The sequence below is a fragment of the Ascaphus truei genome, chromosome 7 (assembly GCF_040206685.1).
Source record: "Ascaphus truei isolate aAscTru1 chromosome 7, aAscTru1.hap1, whole genome shotgun sequence".
Taxonomy (NCBI): domain Eukaryota; kingdom Metazoa; phylum Chordata; class Amphibia; order Anura; family Ascaphidae; genus Ascaphus; species Ascaphus truei.
In genome coordinates this window covers 55,462,449-55,474,478 of record NC_134489.1, presented here as the reverse complement: position 1 = coordinate 55,474,478, position 12,030 = coordinate 55,462,449, and the positions used below count along the sequence as shown (strand labels likewise).

The window sequence follows — 12,030 nt, the reverse complement described above, 5'->3', positions numbered from 1 at the left end:
GTGCTGGCGCCGCAACTGTTGACGTCACCCATCACCACCAGCGAAAGTTATAATTTGATTTCAAGGCCAGTGACATCACTAAAAGGGGCGGGCCGCACAATTTGATTGGTTTAGAGACAGTCACATATGGCGACTCTCTAAAAAATCAAATTTACCCGGCTTCAAAATTTTTGGTCGCTCCGTCGCGCTTACTAGAAGCGCTTGCGGCGGAGTCAATTAATTTCTTTCGGAGCGACGTCGCCGTCGCAAGGCACTATAAGCGCAGCCTTAAGGGAGATCTTCCTCGCGCTGGTTAGCTCATTACTTCATTGTTTTTAAAGAATCACTTTAAAATATTTACTATATATTGCACTATGAGTGTCTCTTGTTGTCTCCCATACACGTGAATACTCTATGGGAGACAAGACAGCTTTCCAGAGACACGAACTACAATATATACAGTGCCTTTAATCTAGGCACTCCGTGAGGGCATCTCGCCATTTTTAATCATCCTTTTCTTCTTGTTATATTCATGAAATAAAGATGTTTTTAATATTCTAAACGCTGTGCTGAACGTTCTGAATTAAAAAATATAATTTAACATTGGAAGGTATTTCATTAAGCGTTCCTAATAGGAGACTCGCATTACAAAAGGCCCCATATTCTCTAAGGTCTATGAAGTTTGGAGATGTGCAGGATTTTGTTAATTGGCAGATATGAGCAGAAGTGCTTTTGTTTTTTTTGGTTTATTTTTTTTCCTCCACCTGCTTTAGGCATTATAAATATTTATACGGTAAAAAGGGGGGAAACATTGGCAATCACAGTAATGAGTGATTTCATTATTACAGATTATTCAGATTTGAATATCGTCTTAATGCTCAGATGAACTATTTAAGCCTTGCAACTTCTTGCTCTTCATCTGAATATTCAGAGATAACAAAGTGGGTGTACCTGACTGGAATCCCAATTGGTTATTGACTTTATTGTTGATAAACCTTCAAAGGGACCAAATAACAAGTGCAGACCCATGTGACACACACATACACGTGGGACACAAACAAGGTTTTAATCGTATAACCATAAGGCTTTGTCCCCGCTGGCACTGAGTGCGCTCATGCTTGGAGAGCTCTCCAAGCATGAGCGCTGGGTGTCCTTTAAATTTTTGCAAGTGCTCGCGGGGAGGGGGTGTTGACGCTGCAGGGGAAGCTGAGCGCGCTAGGAAGTTTAAAAAAATGTGTTTATCCGAGTGCCGGTGAGCGTGTGTGCCTGTGCATGCACGCGCATCGCGTGAGCGGAGACTTGTATGTGTATATATATATATGTGTGTGTTTGTGTGTGTGTGTCACCTCGCCAAGCGCCGCCCGCTCAGCGCTACCGGGGATGCAGCCTAAGGCCTCGGTCCCGCTGCGCTCGTTGGCGCGGGCGGCAATGTCGCGAGTTCCCCACCAGCAGGGGAATCCTCGCGAGCCGGTCCCGGTCCCCACTGGCGGCACAGCTGACTACACGCTGTCGCGCGTCAGCCGCTGGAGACACCCGAGAATGGTGTTTTCTAGCTTTGACGCGTGACGTGTGTGGCTGTGAGCCAATGGGGAGGGGAGGCTGCGGGAGGAGGAGAGGCTTCGGGGAGCGGGGAGGAGTGTGGAGTGAAAGCAGGTGAGTGCCTTTCTCTGTGTGTGTGTCTGTGTGTGTGCGTGCCTGTCTGTGTGTGTATGTGTGTGCCCGAGTGCGTGAGTGCCTGCCTATGTCTGTGTGTGTGTGTGTGTGTGTGTGTATGAGTGCGTGAGTGCCTGCCTGTGTGTGCGCGCGTGTGTGTGTATGAGTGCGTGAGTGCCTGCCTGTGTGTGTGTGTGTGTGTGTGTGTGTGTGTGTGTATGTATGTATGAGTGCCTGCGTGTGTGTGTGTTTAATACTTACCGAAGCTCCAGCTCCAGCCCGAGTCCGTGGAGGGAGGGGGGGGGGAGAGTAGCGGGTCCCTCCGCTCAAGCCACGCCCCCCCTCCCTGTCAAACCGCCCACCACCCGCCCACCTCCCGCTCCCTACAGACCGCATATCGCGGTCTGTGTATCTCAGCGCACCGCCTGTCAGCAGTGCGGGTGCGCTGACTCTGGGAGCGGGGCCTTAGCCTAAGGCTGAAAACCAGGCTCCCCGGAGGAGATTCCCAAATTCTACCAAGTTAGTGGTTTGGTTTGGGTAGGTCTGTTATAACTCTATCAGAGTACTCCTAATTCTAATGAAAAACAGCACCAGATTTGTGAAATTAAAAAAATTAGATTGCTTAGGACTACCTTTTTTTAATAATTCTTCCACGAATCACAATTTAGAACTGTCTCACTCATATGGTTACTAGAATGACACAAGTTATTCATTGCTGTTGACGTACATGTTGCTGAGATTCAATTATTGGACCCTGATTCTGAGAATGTCTGAAGAAAGGACACTCTGATCTCAAAAGTTAATTAAGGAAAAAATGTCAAAAGGAAGCGCCGGAATGGAAGAGTAATGTGAAATGAAAGGATGACCCAAGATGCAGCGCTCAAAAGATCCGCATGGTATTCAAGTTATTATAGTTGCAATGCCTCCAGGGTCAACATGTATCATTGGCAGTGAGGTTATGTAAGGGGATCTATGCGGCTGCTTGCCGTTTTTTTTCTCTTTATTAAACTCTAACACCTACAAGTATAAAAGAATGAATTAAAGTGAAGGTGTTAAACACTGCGAGCCAAGACCGGAGTTGGTTTTGATTTTGCTCTGGCTACTCCCTTTTGTCTGATGTCTGTGTTCAACAAGCGTTTGCACAGGCAGCGCCCCTCTGTCTCCTTCACCCTTACCTTTTATTTACTTTGTGACCGGTGTGCGATAAGAGTAGAGGAAATACTTCATTTGCCTAACGCTACCGAATTCATTGGCTCCTTGAGAAATGCAATGCAAATTTCCACAGAAACAAAGATACATATTTTGCTTACAGCACACTTACATTTGTTTAAGGAAGGCAATTGAAGGATACATTCTTAACACTTTTTTTTAAAACTTTTTTGTTTTAGCCGGCTTTGGGGGCTTACCCCGTTAAGCATTTTACTGACTGCATGAGCTATATTTCTATCTGGCAACAGAGGTTAACCATTGTTTTTTCTTCTATATATTAATAATGGTAAAAAATCAAATGTGTTTATATTGTTTCCCCAACAGATTATATCCGCACATTTACGTGGGACAAAAAGCTTGAAATGGTTGTAAAATCAACTGGAATTTTGGGTGGACAAGGTAATAAGAACATCATTATATTTTACTTATAATTTATTCAATTTAAAACTATTTCAAGAGACCAGTGTTTATCAGAAGAGTTAAAGGCATACATTTTGGAAATTGCTGGTTAAATTGGTTTTAACCCTGCTTTTGTTTAAGCCATCTCTTTTTGTGCCCTTTCCAATGCCCCGTTCGGGAGATTTAGGTGTTTGGAATATTGCTTGTCTGGGAGGTTAAAAGAAGGTTCTTCTCTTCCCCTCCCCCCCCCCCCCCCATCTTTCCTGGTTACCATGGTAACCTCAAACTAGAGATGAAGACCATCACAATTTACTGTATAACACTAAAAAAAAAAGAACACAAAACGACCTGAGCAGGGCATCTCATGAGTTAAACTCTGGCTTGTGGGGTGGAGAAGAAGAGTGGAGTTTGCAGAGAACTGTAGTTTTTTTTTTTTAAGGGTTTCCGGAGGTTCCTGCAAAGTTCAACCACCTGTTTCCCCCTTGTCACTAAATTTAAATGAGCCCCTGAATCTCCCAAACAAGAATATTCTTCTGATGTCGCGGCTTTGTATTGGTGATCTCGGCGGCATTCTGTGTATTGATTTTTTTTGTTTGTTTGTTTTTTTTGTGTTTTCTTTCCCAGGGTTTCTCCCCCCCCCCCCCCCCCTTCCCATAGGATTGAAGCAAGGGGTATCCGGAGCTTAACCCCATTAATTTCAGCCTAGGGGGTGCCTGTAGCCTCTCCAGCTCGCTAGCAGGGATCGCATAATGGCCGCTTTTCAAAGCTCCTGCACCCTGCGGGCCAATGGGAAGCAGTGACATACTTTGGGGTGGCTTCCTATTGACCCACATGACGCAGCAGCTTTTAAATCAGAGTGCTACCGGCACCCCCTTCAGAAGTCGGTATCTCTGGAAGCAGGGTGTCCCCGGAGCTGAAATTAGTTGGGTTCAGCTCTGGACACCCCCTGCTTCAATCATATGTTTAAAAAAAGAAATCCAAGCAGGCACATTTTTTTGTGTGTTTAAGATGAAAGTAGCATGCAAAATCTGAGGTGAAAAAAAATTGGGGTGGGTTGCTGCTTCAATCAAGTCTCCCCATGTTCTAATATTTTGTGAATTGACACGATTTTCAACCATGCTACATTAACCAAAGGCATAACCACCGAATAGTATTAAATGAAGGCTTTGTGTTGGCCTCGTTTTGCAACACATTGCAGGCCATTCTGTCCGTAAAGGGCTTAATAGTAGTTACCTCCTTCTGCCACTCCCTTCCTACCAATAGGGAAAGAATTTCAGATGCTGAAAACTTCTCGTCAATTACATACTTTGAAACTCAGGGAGCACTTTCATATGACATTAGTTAGAAACATAGTTGGAGATTAGGACATGTTAAGACATTTCAGAAAGTTACTACTAACCAAAAGTAATAAGTAGGGCAGTCCTATAATACACAGTGCCAAGGTGTCACGGAAGTGAGTATGTATAGCATAAGAGCTACAGTAAATAGATCCAGCACACTTGGACTTTCTCAATAAGTGTAATTTATTTAGACAGTGATCGACGTTTCGGTCCCTATTGGGACCTTTGTCAAGATGAGTTGTGTGTTTGTAATCAGCCCTGTCCATATTATTTTTTATTATAGAATATGATTCTTATAAGCTTATTCTTCTGATGGCAAAACCTTGAATGCACAGAAAACACATTGAAGAAAATCTACCCTTTCAAATACTTTGTTATGGGGCAGAAAGATTCAAGTGCAAATACGGTTTAGATATTAAACCCAGTGAACACACTAGTGAAAATATAATACATTTATACAACTGTAAGTAGTGCTGCTCCAGAAACGGACTCGATCCAAGTCCAGATTGGTACACAAGCGGATAATAAAGAGTGCAAATACATCCAGTATTAAGTTAATATAAACATAAATCTGGATATATTTGCGCTCCTGATTTTCCGCTTTCAAATACTTTGTTTAGCAGTAACATTTTGTGGGGGGTTGTGAACATGATCTGTTCATTATTTCAATCTATTGTAATAAGCTTTTCACGTGCGGTTTTAATAAACCCATACATTAATGATCTGCCCATGAGATAATTAACTCCAAAGGGGACCAATTCTCTGTACCATGGCTATGGCAATTATTATAGTTTATTTCTAAAGCGCCAACATATTCCGCAGCGCCGTACAATGAGGGTACAGAGATTTGATAATGACATAAACAGTTGCATACTGTTAAATAATAATTCCACTCATTATTTTCTGTTCAGAAAAATGTCAATACTTCAGAAGATTGCTGAACAACAAACATAGTTAGTTTATTCTTCATGTTACTCACAGATGAAAGTTTAATCAATGATGATGTGCTCTTTCAGATAGTTATAGTAGAACAAAGACACCCTTGTCTCACATTGCCGTTTAGATGTTATTTGCTGAGTGGGTCTTGAGAGAGAGTTATTGGAGAGAGTCTTGCAGAGTACAATTATATTTATTGGACACTAACTCCGCCCCCTTTCTCATGGCTTCTTCAGACAAAGAAACGCCAAACAACTTCAGACTCAAATTTCATTCTAGGCCTTGAAATCATATCCTTAAGCCAACCTCAAACAACTGTTATGCATTAAACCTTTACTGGAATTCATCTCTTTTGGCTACATATGAATTCTAAACCTTAAAACATAGTCACATTCAATTATCTTGATAAAATGTATGAATGAGAACTTATAATATAATACATGATTTTGTGTATACAAATAAGGAGAAACGTACAGAAACAGAGGGGTAATAAGGTCCCTGCTCGTGTTTATAATCTACAGGGATTGAGGGACAATTTTAAAACAAAAGGTAAAGTGGCTGCTCATTATTGATAGGACTATTCCTCAGGTTTGAGTATGGTGCAGTGCAACAGCTAATCCCTTTAAGGTTTGAGGGTGGGGATGTTGCATAGGTGGGAGTGGGAGGAGGTGATCATGCATGGGGAAAGGCAGAGCACAGGGGATGTTTTAGGTATATATTTGGGGATGAGGTCTGAGATGTAATGGGGGGTAGCATCAATGAGAACTTTGAAAATCAGAGCTAGAGTTTTACATTTTATTCTAGTGGACATGGTGAGCCAGTGTAGGAAGTGTATAGTGGTGAGGAAGATAAGTATAGCAGCAGAATTGTGGATGGATTGGAGTTGGGATAGGTGGACAAGGGGACTACCAACCAGGAAGACTGTAGTTAAGACGGGACAAGATGAGCGAATTAGGATTTTAGTTGCATCATGACTGATAAAAAGGTGTATCCTGGCTTGATTTGGGAGATGGAGATGTCAGGACTGAATGGAGGCTAGATCTGATTCAAAGATGGCCCCAAGGTGTCAGCGGGTTTGGGGTGTTGATGAGATTGTGGCGTTATTGACAGTGAATGAACGTTTGGGTGTAGGGATGGCAATGGATGGGGGGAAAGTGTATTAGTTCTGTATGTTAAGCGTCATGTGACGGGACATCCAGGAGGAGATTGCAGAGAGACAATTGGGGACTGGAGAGGTCAGGGCAGGAGAGGTAAATTTTGGGTGTCATCCACATAGAGATGACTGAAAGACAAAAGATTTGTTTTAGTTTACCAGGAGAAGAGGTGGAGTGTGAAAAGAGCAGAGGGCCAAAGACAGTCTTGTGGGACCCCAACAAAGGGCTTGAAGATTAGGAAATGCTAGAGAAGGAAACACTGAATGAGTGGTTGGCTATGTAATACTTGAACAAGGAAAAGACTGTCACGGAGGCAAGTGGAATGTGTTCAGGAGAATGGGGTGGGATCAACAGTGTTGAAGACAGCAGAGGTTAAAAGAATTAGCAGGAGAAGTAATACTTGGATATATCTATGAGCAGGTAATTTGCCACACTTGCTAGTGCTGTCTCTGTGAGTGTAGAGGATGATCAAGGATAAGGATGTTTGATAAAAGGTTATTGAAGGGATTGTAACAGATTTATCCTAGTTTACAAAACCCTGTTCTTTTATCTACTGTATTTATCAGTGGAGAAAAACATTGATCTAAAAAATAAAATCAATATTAAAAGCATAGTGTGGATTAGAAGGCCTATAACAGTGATATTCTGTTAGTTGAATATTAGATAAGGCCTTTGAAAGACTGGTTCTTAATATTTTTAGATCTCTAACAAGGAAATATTGAAAACAAGATGTGTATTTCAGACAGATTATAATTTGGTTAAGCGGTTTAAAAATCTCTATGCTAAATCGGCACAATCTCACTTTATTGAATATGCCTCTAAGTGTCCCACTAAGTGATTGAATCCACAATTTTCCCTACTCTACACCTCCCCCTCCCCCCAGAGCACTGTATAGGAGCTTTTTCCTGCAGAAAAATGCTTCAGAATCCATTCCTTCTTTGGGGAAGGGATCTGGAGTCGTGTTTGGCGCTGACCTTCTTCAAAGATGCATGTTTGTGGTTTTTAATTCAAGTGTTATGTAAGACACTTAACACAGTGATCTGGGACTAATTACTTGATAGGACCTCCCGAAGCTTCTGCTAATCACATATAAAAGGATACTAATAAGAGAATTGGTCGTTTATGTCCCCTCTCTTGCGAGGATACTATTCTGACCTCAGAGGTTACTGAATGAATGCATTTGAGTTGTAATGGAAAGGTTCTATAGATATACACACACTTGAGGCCATATGTACAAAGAGGTGGAAAGCTGTAAAACACTGTATGGCTTATTCAAGTCAATGAACTGTAAGGTGCCTTTCCACTTAAGACTTATTGGTGAATATGGCCCTAGGCCGTTTTTATTTCTGGTATCTCCCACCAAAAGATGGTTTAGCTGGTTTATAAACCTGTACAGTTTGTTTATATATAATATAAATATTATTTTTCTTTTGAAATCCAGGGAAAATGCCGACCGTGGTGTCTCCAGAACTGTATCGGACTCGTTTCTGTGAGGCAATGGACAAGTATTTCCTGATGGTACCTGACCACTGGACGGGCCTGGGCATGAACTGCTAAAACACTGAAGAGAATGTCTTATAATGGGAAATGTCTCCCTCTGGCACCAAAAGACTTTTAAATAGTCGCCCCTTCAAAGCTTTTCAATTGCAAGTGAAGAGCCTTGGGCTAAAGATCAAAAACTTCCTTGCATTTAAACTACATCGTGTGGACTAGAAGAGGTGCATTTGAAGCAGGATATAAAATTGTGAAGATGATGCTGTATATAATCTAAAAATACAGGGCAAGAAGAACATATCTAACTGCAGAGATCATTATTCAATTGTATCAGTAGGAGCACTAAAAAAAAGTTAAGGTTCCTTGAGGTTTCTCTTCATGGAGTACCAGGCTCTAGGTACATGTGTGTGTGTCTTCTGTGCAGCCATTATCCTTGATTTCAAGTTGCACAGTTGTTCAGTCCACATGGAACAGTCTTTGTGCTTGGAAGGCTGTGAAAGCCAACAATGGAACCCATGCTCCTATGCCTCTCAGACACAGTGCACTACACAATTCCTTTTTTCACTATTATGTAGGTCTGCTCTGTACTGAAGACATGGCTTTACTTCAAAGCGTTCCGGGCATTTTATTTGTCAGCACTGATATCAATTTGTAGATCACCATTCAAATAACATTCACAGCAGTTTGTTTGTTAAGCCCTTCTTGCAGGGCCCTCTGGCAGCTAAAGGGTTCAAATATGGTTGTGGATGTGCTCTGGCTCCCTGTATTTTATTTCTTTAGCTGAATAGAAGAGTTACAGCTGAGTTAGTAGGAGACATCACATTGTTACACAAAGTACCACAGTTGTAAGGGGAGCTCTGAGAGAGCACGAAACAATGAAGACACAACAAACTAGTGACTCGGTTACTATACGGTGCTATGCCATACGGCCCATTCATTTGAAGGTGTCTTACAGCATAGAAACGCTTAGTAACTATAGGCCACTGTCCCTTACAAGAGCTGCTATGCAGCATTTATCCACATTGCCGTAAAACCACCGTTTCTTGAGATTGTGTAGTTTTGCAGTAGATGTAGAGAAGTTTATGATCCGTCTCTAATGAAATCCATGAAAATACGAATACAGTACTTTGTTTTCGAGGTTTATATCTTAGCTGTTTAGTCGGTAGCTGTTGGATTCCCCCCCCCCCCCCTTTTTTTTCTTTTGGAGGTTTATTATTTAAAATTAATGCAAAAAAAGCATCCTTTTGTTTTGTTTTTTTTGGTGAGGATTTTATTTTGTAGTTTCCAAGAAGCTAGATCCGACTGACAGTATTTGCACATGAACATGACATATATTTGGATATAGCTGGCTGTATTCATACATGTGCAAAATGAATATAATTAAAGCATGTACTGTTTAATGCACACCTAGTATATCACTTCTCGACCTCGTGTTTTTTATTACTTCTTAAAGGGGTATGTTAGACGTGTATGAAATACATGTTTTATCCTATATGTTAAAGACTTATAAAGCAGCAATCCTGCCTATTTCACATAATTTTATTTTTAACATCATTGTAAAGGAATAGGGGGCAAGGTCTGTAGCTAGAAAACTCTGTTCAACGCCTGGTAACCTCGTTTCCTTAGATATTTACCGGTATACAGTAGATATGTTCTACGTGGACATTTAAACGGCAGTCCAAGGGGAAGCCACAACATTGCGGCTTCCTATTGGCCTATGGGAACACCATGATTTGACAACCGTCTTGAATTCTAAAATAACACCATTCCATTCCAGAGTAAAGGCTCCAATAAGTGCAGTGCTGGTGGTAACCAATCTGCAGTTGTCCTAACCTTGCTAATTAGGGTTGGAGATTGGAGACTTTGATTATAAGGCCCTGGGATTGTACTGCTACATCTATGGGTCCCGCAGTCCCCTTTATATACTCCACACAATGTGCCCTCTCAACCCATTGATTTACTTTGGGTTAGGGAGATTGATGACTTTTTTTTTTAATTAAAAAGTGCTCCTGACTTTTACAAAGTTGTCCCAAGCAGATGATGGGGAAATGCACATACTAAGAGTGGACCCATATGTGGGACTAGGTAGCAGTGACGTTTTGCGCATACTCGCTTTTAAAGCGGCCTACAATGCACTCCAGTGTATTTATTCTGGAAAAAGTAATCAATAATCAGTTAATTATAAAATTCAATTATATGCTGAAGCTGGATTAACCACAAGGATTAGTAGGCAATGATGCATAAAGAAAAACAAATAGCAGAAAGGTGAATCTCAATTACTAAACGTGTCTGATTAAACAAATGCACTGAAAGATTAGGTTTAGATTTTCTTTTGCGTTTTTGGCAGTTTGTACCTTTTATAACCCAGTCACCCTACATACAAGTGAACCTTCTTGTGGAAAAGTATTTTTTTTTCTTTTTTTTTCTGTGGATACAGCCTTACCTCATCTAATTATTTTTACATAACTGGGTGTACGTTTTGCACAAAAGTCACATATTATTTAACTAGATTTAAAATGTTATGGGTCCATCTATTTATAGAACTGCTTTTCCAGTCACTCCTAATGTTACTCACTTGTGGTTGATCCATCAAGGTGTCCGTGGTACAAAATGTTTCCAGTATTATTGCTAAAAATAAAACCAGATTTATAAAAGAAAGGAATTCTATTGTTTTCAACAGGACTGTTCTTTCTTTGATTCTGTTACGTGTGTGTGTGTGTGTGTGTGTGTGTGTGTGTGTGTGTGTGTGTGTGTGTGTGTGTGTATACATACTCCTTCAGAAATATGCTTTAGTTGGGTATTTTGTGTTGAATTCCGTTTTCTTCTTTTTTTTTCGATCCCTATTTTACCTTTTTTTTTAAAAAAAAATGTATTCCTCACTATTCTCAATTAAACATTCTAGTGCAATTCATCTAACACCACCACTGCATAAATAAATCATTTTCTAGTGCATTTCCCCCAAGACTTTAAAATATTGGAAGACAGAATATTCTCTACTATTGTCCTACTCAGTGAGCTAAAGACTTCTATAAATCACTAGTTTCAATCATTAATAATTTTGTATGCGCACTTATCTTGGCATTTAATTTACCTCTGGCCGTTCTGTCTGAGAGTGGTTCTCAAAAGACAAATGGTGTACACATCAATGCAGATTAATACACAGATTTATAATGCCTTAAACCTGTCTGTTCAAGGTCTTGGTATTTGTTTTGTATATAATACTCATGTTTTATTTACCAACAAACTCGAAGACAAAGTAGAAGCAAGTACTAGTTACTATAAAGTTTGGGAATTTACATAATTATTTCTAAATTGGAAAATCATTGTAATGTTTAAAACCCTATTAACCTATTATTTACGTTTATCTTCATTTATGCTAAAGCTGTTCACCCAAAGTCACGCAGGCCAATAGGAAACGGCAACTGCTAGCACTTCCTATTGGTCTACGTGATGAGAGATTTTAGACTGCGATTTTGTTTCCCCTGGGGGGGGGGGGGGGGGTTTATCTCGAGAGCCAGGGGGTCCCTGAAGCTAAAAATAGTGCAGTTCATCTCTGGGACCATCTGGTTCCTATCCTTTGAAGAAAAAGGGAGGTAATTTTTTAAATCGTACTGCTATTAATTTAATTGACAACATGGGAGAAGACCACTGATAAAAGTATTGTCCGTTACATTGGATATGTTATACGACTTTATTTAGCTAAAGTTCTCATGGTGTTTCAGCTATGTTTTATGTAACATACCATTTTTTTTGGTGCTTTTATTACTTTCCACACAGCTATTTATTTTTAATTTAAGCTGTATGGCATCTGTTGTTAATTGGGTATAATGCAAGCACCAGTACTGTTTATTAAAGTATGTATCTGG

The 12,030-nt window shown here is 40.6% G+C and overlaps 1 protein-coding gene across 8 annotated transcripts in view; it reads left to right on the top strand.

Annotated features, from left to right (window-relative positions):
• Positions 1-10,826, top strand: part of PIKFYVE (phosphoinositide kinase, FYVE-type zinc finger containing) — a 120,519-nt gene extending 109,693 nt beyond the window's left edge. For all 8 annotated transcript variants that reach the window (XM_075608462.1, XM_075608459.1, XM_075608457.1 and 5 more), the window contains 2 exons: positions 3,166-3,240; positions 8,112-10,826. In XM_075608462.1, coding sequence (XP_075464577.1) covers positions 3,166-3,240; positions 8,112-8,227 — 191 coding nt within the window. In that variant the 3' untranslated portion in view covers positions 8,228-10,826. The remainder of the gene's footprint in view (positions 1-3,165; positions 3,241-8,111) is intronic.
• The last annotated feature ends 1,204 nt before the right edge of the window (positions 10,827-12,030 follow it).